Source organism: Hypanus sabinus, chromosome 21 (genome assembly GCF_030144855.1).
Source record: "Hypanus sabinus isolate sHypSab1 chromosome 21, sHypSab1.hap1, whole genome shotgun sequence".
In the NCBI taxonomy this organism is placed as follows: domain Eukaryota; kingdom Metazoa; phylum Chordata; class Chondrichthyes; order Myliobatiformes; family Dasyatidae; genus Hypanus; species Hypanus sabinus.
Window position 1 is genome coordinate 30,981,792 of NC_082726.1, and position 19,305 is coordinate 31,001,096.

Below are 19,305 nucleotides of genomic sequence, written 5' to 3' on the forward strand. Positions count from 1 at the left end.
TTGCATGAGTATTTCCCCCCTTAAGGATATTCACCTTTAGCAGATGCACCTTCAGCAGCAATTACAGCCTTAAGTCTGTGTGGATAGATCTACACAGCTTTGCACATCTAGACACTGCAATTTATCCCCATTCTTTTTTACTAAACTGCTCAAGATCTGTCAGATTGCTTGGGGATCGTAAGTGAACAGCCCTTTTCAGGTCCAGCCACAAATTCTCAATTCTATTGAGGTCTGGGCTCAGACTTGACCATGCCCGGACATTAACATTGTTGTTTTTAAGCCATTCCTGTGTGGCTTTGGTTTTATGCTTGGGATCATTGTCTTGCTGGAAAAGAAATCTTCTGCAAAGTCACAGTTCTCTTGCAGACTGCATCTGGTTTTCCTCCAGGATTTCCCTGTATTTTGCTGCATTCAGTTTCCAGGGCCTGCTGCAGAGAAGCATCCCCACAGCATGATGCAGCCACCATCATATTTTACAGTAGGAATGGTGTGTTTTTATTTATGTGTGGTGTTTGGCTTATGCCCAAGGTAGTGTTTAGTCTGATGGCCAAAAAGCTCAATTTTGGTTTCATCAGATCTTAGAACCTTCCTCCAGCTGACTTCAGAGTCTCCCACATGCCTTCTGGCAAACTCTAGCTGAGATTTCAAATGAGATTTTTTTTCAACAGTGGCTTTCTTGTTGCCGCTGTCCCATAAAGCTGCAACTGATGAATCACCCAGGCAACAGACTTTGTATGTTCAGTCTCTCCCATCTCAGCCGCTGAAGCTTATAACTCCTCCAGAGTTGTTGTAGAGTTCTTGCTCGGGTGTAAGAGAACGCCGAACTAAACACCGAGGTAAACCGTAGTCAATGAAAACAGGATCGCAGTAAGATTAACCATTTACTGTTCACTCTTCCTCATTAACATATGGTGAAAACTGTTGACAAAACAATACAAGATTTGTACAGCATTTGTTTCCTTCTTGATATTGCATTTACATCATAAATACTTGCAAAAGTAAAACTACAACAACTACATTGCATTAAAGTGCAGCATACAGTCAGAATCTACCTATGCCACTGACTGCTTTAAATACACTTCAACACAAACTATCCGCAACTCTTTAACTAATGAAAACATAAACCTTATCAACCGTCATTACTTTTAACAGAATCAGCGTTAACATTTTAATTCAACATATCGATTATCTCATGAACTTACAGCGTTGCTTCACTATGTTTCTAATGTGTAGAGGACATCTTTTCTTGTGCTGATCTCGCACATGTGAACCCCCTCCTTCCTGCTTCTCCAAGCCGGTATTTTCCCACAGGATGCGGCGAAACCGGATGTGACGTCATCACATGCCACGATATATCACAGACAACGAATTTACTTTAAACAATCCTAACTTTAACTAGAAAATGCTAACAAACAAAATACTAAATATTATAAACTAAAGACATGCCATAAAGGCAACACACTCCCCACTTGACCTTCACAATGAACATAATACAAACTTTAGTCTCTAAATCAATTGTTAGGTAGAAGTAGAATGACTTCTGTAACTGGTAAATTTTCACATCACCTTGATTGGTAGTTTTCAACTCAACCTTCCTGACATGTCCATCCCTGCTAGGGAATGTAGCAGTGATTCTGGTCATTGGCCAGCAGTTGCGGGCGATTTGTTTGTCCCTGAGCAGGACTAAATCTCCAACTTGAAGATTCCTGCAGGGTTCTGTCCACTTTTGTCTGTGTTGCAACAAAGGTAGATATTCCTGTCTCCAAAGAGACCAGAACCGATTTGCCAGAGCCTGGACCTGTCTCCATTGCTTTGTGCACAAATCCTTATAAGAGAAGTCCCCTGGTGGAGGGGGGAGCTCCTGCCTTCTGCGTAAGGTGCATTGATGGTGAAAGTAGGAAGGGGTTTTCCGGGTCAGAAGACACAGGTAGGAGTGGTCGTGCATTGATAATGACTGTGACCTCTGCCATTACTGTGCACAGTAACTCGTGTGTCAATCAGGTGCGTTGCTGCATCTCAGGTTTCCTTTTCAGGGTTTTTTGCAAGGGCGTGAACCGCTCGACTGCCTGCTCTTTGTTGTTTGGCAAGCACTGGCGTGGTTCTCTGAAAGGTAGTGGGGCGACCCAATTATTTGCTTCATCTCTGAAGACCTTGGTGTCCATTATTTTTAATAAAATGGTGTTTTGATCTGATGGAGCAAGTTTGTTATCATGCTTAGTTTGAGCGAAGACTGACTGACCCAGCATCTCTTCAGTTACTTTACGTTTGTTAAAGGCTTGTCGTGCTTCCTTAATACACGTGACACTTGTGCGGAGTTGAAAAATTGAATGGCGGCCACTCTCTAGCACATTGGTCTTGAGTGTGTTAACTGTTGATTTGTGTACATTGCCAGGACACAGCTCTCCTATCACCACCCAGCCCAGATCCAGGCGTTGCACAAAGGGGGCGTCGTGTGGTCCATTGACCTGCTGCCTAACCTTGTGCACCCGGAGACCATCTCTTCCTAATAGCAGGAGTATTTCTGCTTTTGGATCCAGTTCTAGGATGTGTTTGGCGATGTGGTGGAGATGTGGCTGGTGTAGCACCGCACTTGGCGTCGGGATCTCAGTGCGGTTATTCAAAATTTCATTGCACTCTAAGAGTGGAGGGAGACAGATGACGACTTTACTATCCAGGGACTCGAGCTGGAAGCCTTCTGCCTTCCTTCCATAAGTTTCCACGCTGCCTGAGCAAGTTCTAAGGTAGTATGGGAACTGATTACTCTCAATGTGGAACAAGTTAGAGAACTCTGGACTGACTAGTGAGCGATTGCTCTGATCGTCCAGAATTACATAGGCTTTGATGGCCTTGTCTTTGGCTCCCTTAGGGTACACCTTAGTGAGGCAGATCTTTGAACAAGAACAGCTTGACTGAGTTTGACCGCAAACTTCTGTACAGCTCGAGCTGACAATGGTTGTCCTGGAATGAGCCTCTCCCTCCCCGCCGTCCTGTTGTGGGGGTGAAGGAGCGTTGTCGGTTTGCGGTAATGGGCCGGGATGCATGGCCCCATTGTGATTAGTGCTATTACATTCCGGACACTTCATGGCAATCATACACTCTCTTGCAAAGTGAGAGGTCGAGGAACAGCATTTAAAACATATTCTTTTCTCCTTGAGAAGGGCCATCCTCTCTTCAAGGGATTTTTCCCTAAATGTTCTGCATTTTCTGAGGGGGTGGGGTTTGTTATGCAATGGACAATTCTTTCGAGGGTCGTTGTTAGTTGTAAAGGCTTCAGTCTTAAGCACTGAGACAGGTTTATTAATGTTGAAATTATTCGAAGAGGATTTATCTGGCTTGGTGTAAATTGCACTGCTTCTTGGACCCATGATGCTAGGGTCGTTTTGCTTCTTCGCCTCCTTGCACACAAACCTAGTGAAATACTCAAAGGGAGGAAATCAACCATTGTGGTCTTCTTTGTACTCTGAGGCAACAGACACCCACCTGTCCTGCAGCACAAATGAAAGTTTGTCCACGATTTGTCTAATCCCGGATGGAGTATCTAGGTATACTAGACCAGTTGAGTAGCCATCTTCTTTGGCGCCTTGAATCTCCATGAGTAAATCTCCGAGCTCCCTTAACTTAGTGTGGTTCTTGGCTGACACCTTAGGAAAATTTTCCAGACGTCAGTATAGCGCCGCTTCAATAATTTCGGGGGCCGCATAGCCCTCCCGAAGTCTCTCCCATGCTTTGCTTAAGGCTAGCTCGGGTTTGTTGACGTACACTGAACGTATGCGTCTCACCTGTTCGCATGATTCTTTTCCCAGCCATTTCGCCATAAGATCCAACTCTTGGGTTGCTCTGAGCTGGATTCCGTCGATAGCGTTGGTGAATGTGGAGTACGGTCATTTTCAGGTTTATCGTCAAACTGGTACAGTCCAGAAGTGACGAGATCCCTTCCTGCTAAATACCGTGCCATGGGTTCGACTGCAAGTGGCATGCGAGCTGGGGAAATATGTCGGCAGGTATATGACCGAGGGCATACATCTGTTATGGAATTTGCTGTTTTGAATTTGGTCTTTGCCTCTCTTCTCCTCAAATCTGGTAAGTTTGGTGTTGAGAAGTATTTGTCATGAGCCCTTTCACTCTTGAATTCATCGCGGAGTTGCAAGGGTTAATTGTCTTCCTCAGATGGATGAGATGTAATCAGGCCTTTCTGAGACTCCTCATGAAATGGGACATTATCGATTAAGTATGGAGAGGAAGAACGAATCTTCCAGTCTTTTTGAGATCCGACGTAGTCACTTGTGCGTTCCAATCTGATCTTTTCTGAAGTAGATTTTACGTCAACCAGATCATGCATTTCTTCAGCATCTTCTATGAACCCTGCTTCCACCTTGGCAGCTTCTTCTTCTCGTTCCAGCATCAGCACTTCTTACTCTGACGCTATCCTTGCCCTTTCCAACTGGTTTTCGGCTTTTCTGGCAGCCGCTTCCATCTTCAATTTTGCTTCTTGTTTGGCGTAGCGCACTCGCACCTTGGCAGATTCTGCTTTAGCTCTTGCATGGGCGGCCTTACTTGATGATGCCCTACTGCCCCTGTCGCTGGATGGCAACATCTTAATGCTGGATCGAGTTGTCATTGCAGCACTTGAAACACCTGATAATGCCGCCTTTTCACTGTAGTGTTCTCGCTTGGGTGTAAAAGAACGCCGAACTAAACACCGAGGTAAACCGTAGTCAACGAAAACAGGATCACAGTAAGATTAACCATTTACTGTTCACTCTTCCTCATTAACATATGGTGAAAACTGTTGACAAAACAATACAAGATTTGTACAGCATTTGTTTCCTTCTTGATATCGCATTTACATTGTAAATACTTGCAAAAGTAAAACTACAACAACTACATTGCATTAAAGTGCAGCATACAGTCAGAATCTACCTACGCCATTGACTGCTTTAAATATACTTCAACACAAACTATCCGCAACTCTTTAACTAACGAAAACATAAACCTTATCAATCGTCATTACTTTTAACAGAATCAGCGTTAACATTTTAATTCAACAAATCGATTATCTCATGAACTTACAGCATTGCTTCACTATGTTTCTAATGCGTAGAGGACATCTTTTCTTGCGCTGATCTCGCACATGTGAACCCCCACCTTCCTGTTTCTCCAAACCAGTATTTTCCCACAAGACGCAGTGAAACCGGATGTGACGTCATTGCATGCCGCGATATATCACAGACAACGAATTTACTTTAAACAATCCCAACTTTAACTAAAAAATGCTAACTAACGAATTACTAAGCGAAAATATTATAAACTAAACACATGCCACAAAGGCAACACAGTTGTCATAGATCTCTTGGTGGCCTCCCTCACTAGTCCCCTTCTTGCATGGTCACGCAGTTTTTGAGGATGGCCTACTCTTGGCAGATTTACAGCTATATCTGCCATATTCTTTCCATTTCCTGACTCGTGCCTTTCAATAGCCTTTTTTGCAGAGTTGCTTGGAGTGTTCTTTTGTCTTTATAGCGTCGTTTTTGCCAGGATACTGACTCATCGGCAGCTGGATCTTCAGGTTTACTTTTAACACAGTCAATTGAAACACCTTGACTACAAACAAGACTGCAAAAACAGATCTCCATTTAATTAATTATGTGACTTCTAAAACTAACTGGCTGCACCAGTGGTGATTTGGTCTGTCATATTAAGGGGGGGGGGTGCATACTTATGCAATCAATTATTTTGTGTTTTATATTCATAATTAATTTAGATCACTTTGTAAAGATCTATTTTCAGTTTGACACAGAAGTCTTTCTCTGTTGATCAATGTCAACAAAGCCAAATTAAATCCACTGTGATTGAATGTTGTAAAACAATAAAACATGAAAACTTCCAGGGGCGGGGGAGGTGAATACTTTTTATTGGCATTGTTTACATATTTTGATAATAAATTTACTTTGAACTTTGAGTACTGGCCCGGAGCCATCAAACACTCTTCAAACATTAACCTCTCCCCATTCATTCCTGGGATCATACTCGTGAGCCTCCTCTGCACCCTTTCCTAAGACAGCACATCCATTGTTAGATAAGGGGCCCAATTCTCTAAGTACAGTTTGATCAGTTACTTATAAAGTCTCAGCATTACATATTTGTTTCATATTTGAATCCTCTTGAAATGAATGCTAACATTGCATTTGTATTCCTTACCACTGGCTTAATTTGCAAAGGGAAAGGTGCCCTTAAATCCCTGAAGGGCGTCGTGGCAAAAACACAATAGTATAAGCACACAAGGAAATAGCAGGCATAGACCACTTACCCCTCAAGTCTACTCCACCATTCAACATGATCATAGCTCAACCACCCGGGCCTTAATTCCCCTCTGTACCATTTTCTCATGCGCCTCAATTTGCTGGTCTTTTAAACATGTATCTACAATACCTCCTCTTATATACCCCATTGACCTAGTATGCACATTCATCTGAATGGAAAACTCCGAGCTCCTACTCACCTAAACTTTAAATGTCTCCCCTCTAACCTCATAATATTGCCCGTTAAACAAAGTCCCCCAGTAGTGGAAACATCGCAGTGTCTACCCTTCAACTTTCCAGCTCATGTTCACAACACTGAACACACTACAGTGGTGCTCCATCACTGGTTAGACACCTGGAACTCCCCAACAGCAGCACACAAGGACTACAACTGTTCAAGTGACAGCCCACCGTTACCTCCTCAAGGACAATTAGGAATTGGCAATGTTAGCCTAGGCATCAATTCTCAATCATACTAATGACTACAAAATTTCAAGTTTATTTGTGTAAATACGCAAGGTATAAATGCAATGAAAATAAGCTTTTTTTGCATTAGCATTACAAGCATATGAACAAATCTAAATTGACATAAATGAAACATAATTTGCAATGTGCAAAATAATAGAACAAAATCTATGTATCTAAATAATAACATGAGTGCAAGATTGAGAGAGAAAAAACATACCGTGGTAGTGTTAGTGTTCTTCAAGTTGTTTCGAGAACCTGATGGCAATGGGGAAGAAGCTGGTGTTGAACCAGGAGGCATGGGCTCCTGCACCTCCTCGCTGATAGACCATATGATGATGTAAGGCTCCATCATTGCCACACTCCGCACATTTATTCACGTGCACTGAAAATGCCGGGTGGCCAGGTGGAGTTATGTGTCTACCAAAGGAGGTATAAGTTACTCCTTCCCACAGCTAGCTGGCTTAGCCCCCCGATTAGGATCATGGGAGCAGCTGATACGTATCACAAGTCCTGGTTATGTGACTACTTTGTCAGTTAGACAATCTCTGAAGAGTGCTGATAATAGGTGGGGTCACCTGTTTTGTAAAGACACTGCCCAGAAGGCGATGGCAAACTACTTCTGTGGAAAAATTTGATAAGATCAATGTCATGGGGACCGTAATCGCCTACATCATACACATGGTACATAATAATAATGACAATACTAAAATACCTATTTCTATTGCTTCCTCTGTATGAACCCTTCTATTTCTGGGCATCCCATGTTATAATACAATCTGTGATCCCTGATCCTCAAGACAACTTGCTATCTGATTTCTATACTGTATTACCTTTCTTATTCTTTCCCCTACATCTAGTTCATAGTCCCTCATAGGCCTTCTTAACCAAATTGGTTGGAATCCCAATCTCCACTTTGTACAATTTCATCCCTTAGCCTCCACTCTGCTCCCACTCCAGAACAGCTACCGTTTCTCAATAAAGATGTCACCATTCTCCAGTAACTCCATAAAATGTTCAAATTAAAAGGGTAAAACAGATTAATCAAGATATAATTAGACTTAGCAATGCCTGGTAGAATTTAATATGGATTGTGCGGACAGATACCTTTGGCAAATCAATCTAAATGGTAAAGAAAGAAAACTGCATTTTGATTTTATTGCTTTGATCCTCACAATACACAATACCAAAAAGACTGAATTAATCCTTTAAGGAATAATTTGTTCTTTTCAATGAAATATTGCAAAGGAATCCTGACTGTTTTTGCCCAAATATTGTATTAACTTACTGTTTAACGTTGATCATATTTGTGCTTTCTACCAATAGAATGTCATAGGTAACAGTAATGTTCAAAGTTCAAAGTAAAATCTATTATCAGAGTACATACATGTCACCACATACAACCCTGAGATTCTTTTTCTGCAGGCCTACTTAGCAAATCTATAGAACAGTAACTGTAAACTGTAAACGTCAGGAACTGTTATCTGTAAACAAACTGTGCAAATGCGGATATAAATAAATAGCAATAAATAATGAGCACGAAATAACAATATAATAAAGTCCTTAAATGAGTGTAGCTATCCCCTATTGTTCAAGAGCCTGATGGTTGAAGAATAGTAACTATTCTTGAACCTGGTGATGTGAGTCCTGAGGCACCTGTACCTTCTACCTGATGACAGCAGCAAGAAAAGGGCATGGCCTGGGCAGTGAGGATCTTGATGATAGATGCTGCTTTTCTATGGCAAAGTTTCATGTAAATGTGCACAATGATTGGGAGGGTTTTGCCTGTGATGTGCTGGGCCAAATCCACTACCTTTTGTAGGATCTTCCACTCAAAGGCATTGGTGTTCCAATATCAGGCCATAATGCAGCCAGTCAGCACATTTTCCACCACACATCTAAAGAAATTTGCCAAGGTTTTCAATGACATGCCGAACCTCCGCAGACTCCTGAGGAAGTAGAGGCACTGCCGTGCATTCTTTACAATAATATTTGTATGATGGGTCCAGAATAGGTTCTTCAGGATAGTGACACCCAGGAATTTAAAGTTGTTGACCCTCTCCACCTCTGATTCTCCAATGATTACTAGCTCATGGACCTCTGGTTTCACTCTCCTGACATTGAGTGAGAGGTTGTTATTACACCATTCAGCCAAGTTTTGAAGCTCCCTCCTCTATGCTGGTTCTTCATCCCCTTTGATACAGTGCACAACAGTGGTGTCATCAGCAGAACTTATGTTGGAGCTGTACTTAGCCACACAGCTAGGGTGTAAAGCAAGTAGAGAAGCGGCTAATCACACATCTCTGTCCAGTGCTCCTGTGCTGATGGAGACTATAGAGGAGATATTTTTACCAATCCAAACTGACTGGGGTCTACAAGTGAGAAAATCCAGGATCCAATTGCACAAGGGAGTATCGAGACCCAGGTCTTGGAGTTTACTGATTAGTTTTTAAGGGATGATGGTGTTAAATGCCAAGCTGTAATCAATAAACAGCATCCTGATGTATCTTTGCTGCCCACATATTCCAGCGTTGTGTGAGGAACCAATAAGATAGTATCTGCTGTGGACCCATTGCTTTGGTAGACGAATTGGAGCAGATCCAAGTTGCTATTCAGACAGGAGCTGTTATGCTTCAATGCCAGCCTCTCAAAACACTTCATCACTGTGGATGTAAGTATCACAGGGTGAGAGTCATTTCACTTTGACAAAATAAGGGTTTCTGTTTAAAACACAACTGGCAGACTCCTGTACCGAGAAAGATCATGCTGAAAGGTATCAGTAGGCATGGTGCCTGTATCATCATCATTGGCTGAATGGTGTAATAACAACCTCTCACTCAATGTCAGGCGAGGGAAACCAGAGGTCCATGAGCTAGTAATCATTGGAGAGTAAGGAAAATGGCAATGATTTTATCCAAGTCATTTAATGAATGTGCACAATATAGATGTGCATATCACGTGATCACAGGGCATCCTGAAATACTTCATGGCCACTGTGTACTCAGTGCTGGACTGAGCAAACACAGAATCTGATTTATGCAGAAACATCCCACAAACAATAAGTTGGTAATCTGACAGCCTGTTTTGGTGGTTGGTTGAGGGACAATCAGTGTGTAGACCATAGAAGTGTACTTCCCTGTTCTTCTTTGACCAGGATTTTATCTGAGATTCATTCATTTGGGCAGCTTCTATTGCTCTGCCCAGGGGCTTTCAGGGAGGCAGCTGTGGATTAACAGAGCAACAGGGCTAGTAATGTCTCAGGCAGCTGACTGGAGTCAGAATTTCTGATATGTTGTTCAATTTTTCTGATCCTGAGGGAACATTCAGTATCTCAACCCTCAGTTCAGTAACTTTTAAAGACATTTCAATCCTGCCTTACAAAATTGTCAGAATGAGATGTGATAAGCTGTCCAAATCCAATGGTAGGTTCTAGGTAACCCAATCAATGAGGAAAATCATTCCTGAAAAACCAATGTGCCTATCTGCTGGAACACTGCAATATTGCCCTTAATGAACCGCTCCTCTGCATGGTTACTGCATCCATATTAAAGTCCACTTCCTTGTATTGAAATCCCCACACAGTCCTCCTCCTCCTATCTTTGAAACCTCACCCAGCCCAGCAATACGCTGAGATCTTTATCTTCCTCTATCCCTGGCTTCCAAAATATCTAGACTCCTTTCTCCTCTTCCTACCCAAAACACAATTACCTATAACTCTTCTCTAGCATATGTATCTACTTATATTCTCCACTCTGACCTCTTCTCCTCAACTGCCTATCATCTCCCCCAGTGTCCCTCTTCCTTCATGTTCCCCATGGTCCACTCTTCACTTCTATCAGATTCCTATTTCCCCAGCCATTTGCCTTTTCAACTTATCACCAACCCAGCTTCTTACTTCATCCCCCCCCCCCTCCCATCTGGCTTCATTTATCACCTTCCAACTTATCCTCCTCTTTCTTCCACCACCTTATTCTGGCTTCTTCCCTCTTCCCTTCTTTTCCAGTCCTGATGAAGCGTCTCAGCCCAAAGCATCGACTGATGATTCTTTTCCATAGAGGCTGTCTGACCTGCTGATTTTCTCCAACATTCTGTGTGCACTTCTCTTGATTTCCAGCATTTGCAGAATCTCTTGTGTTTATTACCTATAATTGCCGAGGACTGAACCCCTAGAATTCCCTCCCAAACCCTGCCTAACCACTCAAATGGGCCAATAACCAATACCGTCAGAGGCTGGATACTTCACGACAATCTTGCTCCCCTTCTGGCCGGACGTTTGCAACAATGCTCAAGAAGCTTGACATCGTGCAGGACAAAGCAGCCCACTGGACTGATACTGCCACACTCACTGCAGCCTGATACAATGATGATGGTTAATTAGAGTTAGAGAACTGTACAGTACAGAAATGGGCCCTTTTAACCCACCTTGTCCATGCCAATTGTAACGCCCGTCTGTGATAATTCCATCTGCCTGCTCGAACCTATATCCCTCCAGGTACCTGCACAAACACCTTTTAAACATTGTAATTGTATCTACCTATATCACTTCCTCTGATAACTGATTATACATAACACCCACCCTCTGTGTGAAAAAAATTAACCCTCAGAAGTCCCTTAAACTTCTCTCATCCCATCTTAAATCTTCCATTTCTAGATTCCCTGCCCTGGGATAAAACAAAAATGACTATTCCTCTCAGAATTTTATAGGAATCTACATTGTTTATTTGTTTGTTTCATCTACAAAATGCCCCATTTACTCACCCAGACCCATCTGACAGCAACTCCAAACTCTGCAATGTCTACGAGAGTACAAGTGCATGATAATATCATCTCTTTTCCACCTTTGGCAGTCCCTGTCAGACTCTCTCTGTCAGTACCTGCTTTGCACATCTCTTCCCACCTATCCCTCTCTGACACTTGACACTTCCCTCTGCAACTGCAGAATTTGTGACACCAGTTCCTACACCTTTTCCCTTACCTAAACAGCCCTTACAGGTGAGGAAAAGATTTACATGCACATGCTCCAACCTTGTTTATTGCATATGGTGTAGCTGATGTGGTCTCTTCTATATAGGTCAAGCAGAGCACAGAGTAGGTGATCAGCTTGCAGGGCACCTGAACTCATCCGAAAAGGCTATCCCAAACTCCTTGCTAATGCAATATCAACTCCCCTAGCATCCCATCCAGCTGTTAACCACACATTTCAGCTACCATATGCCCCCCCCCCCATCATTCATCTGTCCCCTAATGATTCCCATGGTTAGCAAATTAAGCACTGGTATCCTTACAGAACAGTACAGTATAGGGACAACCTCTTCACTTCCTGATTTAGCTGATATATTTAATTAAACTAATCCTATCTGCCTGCATATATTCCATATCTCTCTGTTCTCTGCATTTCATGAATCTACCCAAGAGCCTCTGAAAAGCCTCTACTGTGCTTGCCTCCATCACCAACCCTGGCAACACATTCAACACACCTTCCACTCTGTAAAATAAACTGGTCCTGCACATCTTTGAACCTTCACCCTCCCTCAATTGCATGCCTTCTAGAATATAGAACACAGAATATCACAGCACAGGACATGTCCATAATGTTGTACAGAACTAATTCAACTCCTATCTTTAAGAAGGGAGGGAGGTAGAAGAAAGGAAATTATAGGCCAGTTAGCCTGACTTCAGTGGTTGAAAATATGTTGGAGTCTATTATTAAGGATGAGGTTTTTGGATACTTGAAGATGCATGATAAAATAAGCCAAAGTTAGCATGATTTTCTAAAGTGGAAATCTCGCCTGACAAACCTGTTGGAATTCCTTGAGGAAACAACAGGCAGCATAGACAAAGGAGAGTCAGTGGATGTTGTTTATTTGGATTTTCATAAGGCCTTTGACAAGTGCCATACATGAGGCTGCTTAACAAGAGCCCATGGTATTATAGGACAGGTACTAGCATGGATAGGAAATTGGTTGACTGGCAGGAGGCAAAGAGAAGGAATAAATGTGGGCTCTCTCTGGTTGGCTGTTGGTGACTGTTGGAGGGCTGTAGGGGTCAGTGTTGAGACTGCTTCTTTTCATATTGCATGTCAATGATTTGGATGAAAGAATTGATAGCTTTGTGGCCAAGTTTGTGGATGATACAATGGGAGGTGGAGGCCGTGTCATTGAGTATACTTAAGGCAGAGGTTGATAGATTCTTGATTAATCAGAGTGTCAAAGGTTATGGGGAAAAGGTAAGAGAATGTGGTTGAGAGGGATAATATATAAGCAATAACATATCAGCAGAGCAGAATCAATGGACCAAATGATCTAATTCTTTTTTATCTTATTGTCTTCCTAATTAATCTAATCCCTCCTTTCTAACCATATCCCTCCTTTCTCTGCGTATTCATGTGCCTATTTAAGAGTCTCTTAAATGCTCCTATATGCTAACTGTGTTTACCACCAACTCTGGCAGCGCATTTCAGGCCTCCACCACTATGTAAAAAACAACTTTGCCTTTTACATCCCCTTTGTATTTTCCTCCTCTCTTCTTCAATACATGCTCTCTGGTACTAGACAATGCAATCCTGGGATGAAAGATACTGTCTATCTACTACATGCAAGCCTCACATCATGTTATCAACTTTAACAAATTGCCCCTCGGATTCTACCACTCCAGAGAAAACAGCCTCAGTGTGACCAACCTCTCCTCATACCTCATACCCTGCAAACCGAGCGGCATCCTGGTAAACATCCTCTGCACCCTCTCCAAAGCTTCCATATCCTTCCTGTAATTGAATGTAATACTCTCAATGTGGCCTATCCAGAATTTTATAAAGCTATACATAACTTCTTGGTTCCTGAACTCAGTCCTTCAACTTGTGAAGGCAAGCACACCACAAAACTTTCTTTACCATTATCAATCCTTGCTGCTACTTTTAGGGAGCGATGTACAGTGTCTCTACCTCAAAATCCCTCTGTTCGTCAATGCTGTTAAGCATCCTGCTGTTAACTCTGTACTCTGCCTTTATGCAGGAACTCCCAAAATGCAGCACCTTACACTTGCCTGCATTAAACTCCATCTTCCACTTCTCTCAGCGTATCGGCAACTGATCTATGTCCTGCTGTATCCCATGCAATTCAGAATGCCAACTATCTTTATATTATCTGCATACTTACTCACCCAACCAACCACATCTTAATCCAAATATTTATATAAGAACAGAAGTCCAGTATTCTCAGACCCTCACCCAGAATAAAGCCACCCACTGCTACAGTCTGTCTTTTAGCCAATTTGGATCCAATCAGCCAAGTCACTACAGATGCCATGCATCCTAACTTTCTTGATAAGCCTGTCATGTAGGACCTTGTCAAATGCCTCACTAAATTCCAAGTGCCTCTGCAATACGTGGTGGCACTTGTGGGCTGAACCCAGCACATCTTTCGGTTGTGTTGGTTGTTAACACAAATTTCACTGCATGTTTCAATGTATATGTAATAAACTAATGAATCTGAATTTGAATCCGTAGCTCTACCTTCATCGCCTCCTCGAAAATCTCAGATTAGTCAGGCATGACCTGTCCCACACAAAGCTATGTTGACTGTCCCTAACTAGACCTGGCTTCTCTAAATGCTCATCAATCCTATTCTTATGATTTCTGTCCATTAGTTTCCTACCACTGATGCAAGACTTACTGGTCTATATTTTCTAGGATTATCCCTTTTCGCCTTCTTGAATGAAGGAACAACATTAGCTACTCCAGTCTTCTGGCACCATACCTGTGGCTAAATGATACAAAGGTCTTGGTCAAAGCCCCAGCAATCTAATCCCTTGCATCTCTTGATGATCAGGAGTACAGTACATCCCGTCGGATTCTGGATACTTATCCACCTTAATGTTTTTCAAGAAACCCAACACTACCTCTTTCCTAATTTCAAAATGCCCTAGCACGCTTCACTCTGACCTTACTAACCTTTACATCCTTCTTCTTAATTACTGACCAAAATACTCATTCAAGATTTTGCCCACATTCTCTGTCTCAAAGCAAAAGTTCCCTCCGTTGCCTTTGAGCAGTCCTACCATCACCCTAGTTATCCTCTTGATGTGTGTGTAGAATGCCTTGGGATTCTCCTTAATCCTACTCAAAGACATTTCATGACCCTTTCTGGTTCTCCTAAGTCACATCTTGAGTTACCTTTCGGTTCCTTTATAACTCTGGAGTGCTCTGTTCAAGTCAACTTCCTAAGCCTTATATACACTTTCTCCTTCTTCTTGACTAAATTAACTTCTTTTGTCATCCAAGGTTCCTGTACCTTGCCATCCTTGTTCTTCCATCTTACTGGAACAAACCAGTACAGAACTCCGCGCAACTAGTCATTACTTAATCTCCACACAAGTCAGATGTGGATTTGCCTGAAAACAACTTTTCCCAATTAACACTCTATTGCTTCTGTCTGATGCCTTCATAATTTGCCCTCCCCATTCTAATACTTTCCTGCAAGGACAATGCCTATCCTTATTCATATGTATCTTAAAGCTTGAGGAGTTGTGTTTCTCAAGTGTTCACCCGCTAATCTGGCAAGTCTCATTCCCAGTACAAGAATCAGTATAGCCTCCCCTCTAGATGGACCATCCACATACTGCTACAGAAAACCCTTGTAGACATACCTAACAAATTCTGCCTCATCTGAACCTTTTGCACTTAGGAGTCACTTGTTGTCTTTTCTCATTTCCACAATCCTTCTGCATATCTTCTCCTCTGTGTCCCTCTGGCTATCGGGGGGGGGGGGGGGGTTGTAGTATTGACCCATGAAAGTGATGGCACATTTCTTATTTTGAATTCTACCCATATAGACTCTGTCAATGTGCCCTCCATTTCCTCCTGTCTGAGTACAGCTGAGATATTATCCCTGACTAGTAACATAACTTCTTCCCCTTTTATTTCCTTTTAAAACATCAAAATAAACCCTGGAACATTAGCAGCTAGTCCTGTCCCTGTTTTAAGCAGGTCTCCATTAATTGCTCCAAATGAACTTAGGACATGTACTAATTCGAAGAGAAAACAACCCTAGAGCAACACACAAAATGCTGGAGGGATTCAAATGGTCAGGCAGCATCTACAGAGAGGAATAAACAGTTGACATTTTGGCCCAAGACCCTTCATCAGGTCCAGCATCTTCAGAATCTTGTGTCAAAACAACCCTAGTTTGTCCAACTGTTCTTGACAGCTCAAGCCCTTTAATTCAAGCAGTGTTCTGATAAACATCTTTTGCACCCTCTCTAAGGCCTCCATATCCTTTCTATAATATGGCTAGAGAGGACACAAAGATTTTGGTTAAGGTCCCAGCAATCTTACCTCGTCTCTCTCAATACTGGAGATAAATCCCATCAGAACTTCACCAGTTCAGATGCAACACAACCTTTTTGTAAGGCCAAGTTGCTCTCCAGCACCAGCCTTTTACCCATGCGCTCATCTGTTCAAACTTCCAATTTCTAAACTCACTAGCACATGGCACAGAGAGTATTCCAAAGATTACATAGAGGCCCTGCTTTTCAACTTTATACACAAACTCCCTAAATTCCCTTTACTGGACCACATTTCTGTTCTTTCTTATGTAAATTAGTACCAATATGAACCATGATCTCTGGCTGCTTGTTCTTCTCTTTCAGAATGTTCGATATTTGCTCAAAGACATCCATGACAATGGCAACGACCCACCATCTGATAGTCTCGCTTGCAGCCACAGAAACTCCAGTCTGCCCTTTGACCACTATCAATTTGGCTGAATCTGCCACTTTCTTCTGCGGTCGTTAGATAGGGGAATAGCCACTGGGAACTCCTGCACTGTCTACCTTTTCTGGGAATCACCCATCTATAGCTGGCTGAACCTGAAGGGTGATTATTGCCTTCCCCTTTCCTCCGCTCACTTCCCTTCCCATTCTCCTCTGACCTCCTTCTTAATCCCCAGCCTCTTCTTTTCTTCCCATTCCGCCACTGCTCTCTTCTTTTTCCTTCATATTTTCCCTTTTAGTCTCCAGCAAACACCTCTTCTCCACTTCCGTTTCCTCTCACCCCTTCCTACATTCCTTCCCCTTTCATCTCAACTCTCTCCCCCATCATTGCCCTTTTTCCCCCCTCCTATCTACATTCCTTCTTCCCCTTCGGTCCACCTTTCTCCCCTCCCTCCCTTCATTCTCTTTGTCTCAGCCCACACGCACCAACGTTCCCCATTCTTCTTTTACCCACCCTCTCTTCTTTCTCCTTTTCCCGTTAAGTCCTTCCCTTTATCTCCTCACTTATCCCTTCCATCATTCTCTCTACCCCTCTACCCCTCTCACAAACTTCTCCTTATCCCTTGTGCTCTTCCTGTCCCAACACTTCCCCTCCCAGCTCTTCCTCTAACCTCCACTCTCCCCCATCCTCTTTACCCTCTCCTCCACCCTCCCTCATCTCACCCTCTCCCCAAAACTCCCCTCCATACCCCTCTCCCCCACGACCCTCACCATCTTCACCTCACCCCAACCCTCCCCTTCCCCCACTCCTCATCTTCATTCTTCTCCCTCAGCCAACCCCTTCTCTCCTCCCCCATTGATCCAACCCCTTGTTTCCCTCATCCATCATACCCAAACCACCCTTTCTTACCTCGTACCACAACCCTCTCCCCAACAACCCTCATTCGCCTCTTCAACACCCTCTCCCCACGCCCTTCCACACAAACCTTTCCTCCCACAATCTTGAACCCTTTCTTGCCATGATCCTCTCCCCCCATCCCTGTTCCTCTGATCTTCCTCCCCCTCTATTCCATCCTCCTCCTATCCCCTCTCTTGCTTGCTGACCCTCTTCATCCCACATTCCAATCACTCCCTTCCCCTCAAACTTATCCACTCCCCAACAATCCTGCTCCCTCACATACCTCTCATTTCCCCACCCCTTCCATACCCCCCTCTTCCATCACTCAGATCCTCCACCGTTCTCTTTCATTGTCCTTTACACCATCCACTTCCAACCCTCCCCTCCGACTGCCTTCCCACCACCCCTTCACTCCTGCCATAAACTACCCTTCTTGTTACTACAAACCCAGCCTCTCCACTCACTGCTCCTATACTCACCCTCCCCTCCACTCTACCCTACCCCCCATCCACACACTCTCCCCGATCCTTCATTCCCTCTCACACCTTCACTTCCCTCCCCCTCTCTTGTCTCTCCAACCCCTACCTTCGGCCTCCTCCACTCCCTACCCCCTCCTCCACTCCCTACCCCCTCAATCACACTGGTCATTCCTTTCCTCTACACTCACCTTCCCCTATCCCTAACTCCTCAACCCTTGCCCCCACTCTCTCTTCCCCACCCCTCCCTCCCTTCCCCTCCGTATTTCCTGATCACCCTGCCATCTTGTCCCTCTCTCCCACTTCCCTTCCCCATCATCATCTTGCTCTCATCCCCACTCTCCCCTCCACCCTCACCTCTTGTCACCATCTCCACTACCCCTTCCTCAACTCCTCACCTCCCCTCCATCACCCCCACCCTCTCTACCCTTCTTTCCACTTCACTTACCCCAACTATCCCCTCTGCTCTTACAGCTCACCCTCCAATATCTTGCTCCCACCCTCCCCTCCCAATCCTCACCATTCCCTGACACCCATCCACTCCCCTCCATATTCCCCACCATCTTCATCCTACCTCTCTGTTCTATGCCTCACTTGCTTTCCTCCTCCTTCCTTCCTCCACCTCTCACACTCCTCTCCCCCTCCCATTTCCCTGCCTTTCTTTCCCCTCGCATCACCCCTTCCCACCCCATCCTTTCCTCCCCCTCAGTCTCCCCAAACTCTTTACTACACCATATCACCCCCCCCCCCCCTTCAGTCGCCCTACACCCTTCACTCTCCGGTGTCTGCTCACACCCTTTACTGCCTCTCATCACTACATCCTCAGTCTCCCCACACGTTACTCCCCCAACCCTTCACTATCCCCTCCTTACACCCTCTATACCCCTCCCCTCATCTTGCTCACTATCCTCCGCTCCCCTCACCTCTGCCTCATTCACTCCAACAATCCCAAACCTCCCCTCCCCCGCCTTCCCATCCCCTCATCCTCTATCCCACTCTCCTTTCCCTTTACCCTCCATCCATCCCTCCAATGCCCTCTACCTTCATTCATTCCTCCCTCCCCTCTCTCTCCATTGCCTCACTCTCCCCTCCCCCATCTCCTCCCCTACCCTCAGTCACCGCCCCTGGCTCCGCGCGGTGCACTCTGGGCCTGCCCCGCCATGTTCCGCTGTGCCGCGATGCCGGGAGCGTTGTCCGGCTGCCATCGTCACTAGAGACCGAGGCTGTGCGAAGAGTGGGAGGGCCAACAGCGGGGGAGGCATCGCACAGTGCGGGGGAGCGAACTGAGAAGCTCGGCGGGGACCGAGGCCGCCACTCGGAGCGGCGCCATGGCGGCTCGGGACAGGAAGCTGCCGACCGCTGAGCGGGTGGTGAAGTGTGAGTGTCCGGGGTCTGAGGGGCGATGGGCTGGGGGGCCGGGCTCTGAGACTATGGGGTCGCGGAGCAGGGGTGGGGAGTG

The 19,305-nt window shown here is 44.4% G+C and overlaps 3 protein-coding genes across 4 annotated transcripts in view; 1 reads left to right on the plus strand and 2 right to left on the minus strand.

Moving 5' to 3' along the window:
* Window positions 1-19,305, minus strand: part of LOC132378920 (uncharacterized) — a 44,333-nt gene that overhangs the window by 24,226 nt on the left and 802 nt on the right. The window lies entirely within an intron of this gene.
* On the minus strand, window positions 769-16,892 carry LOC132378919 (uncharacterized). Its single transcript, XM_059946236.1, has 2 exons — window positions 16,096-16,892; window positions 769-4,786 (listed from the first exon to the last, which is right to left on the minus strand). The coding sequence occupies exon 2, from the start codon at window positions 3,363-3,365 to the stop codon at window positions 1,998-2,000; it is 1,368 nt and encodes a 455-aa protein (XP_059802219.1). The 5' UTR covers window positions 3,366-4,786; window positions 16,096-16,892; the 3' UTR covers window positions 769-1,997.
* The window catches only part of LOC132378918 (serine/threonine-protein phosphatase 2B catalytic subunit beta isoform), a 95,228-nt gene continuing 94,897 nt past the window's right edge, over window positions 18,975-19,305 (plus strand). For both annotated transcript variants that reach the window (XM_059946234.1, XM_059946235.1), the window contains exon 1: window positions 18,975-19,223. In XM_059946234.1, the coding sequence (XP_059802217.1) occupies window positions 19,175-19,223 (49 nt within the window). In that variant the 5' untranslated portion in view covers window positions 18,975-19,174. The remainder of the gene's footprint in view (window positions 19,224-19,305) is intronic.

Bases quoted from the DNA above. Each gene is read 5' to 3' on its own strand.
- LOC132378919 (XM_059946236.1), bottom strand. From the start codon at position 3,365: ATGGGTCCAAGAAGCAGTGCAATTTACACCAAGCCAGATAAATCCTCT.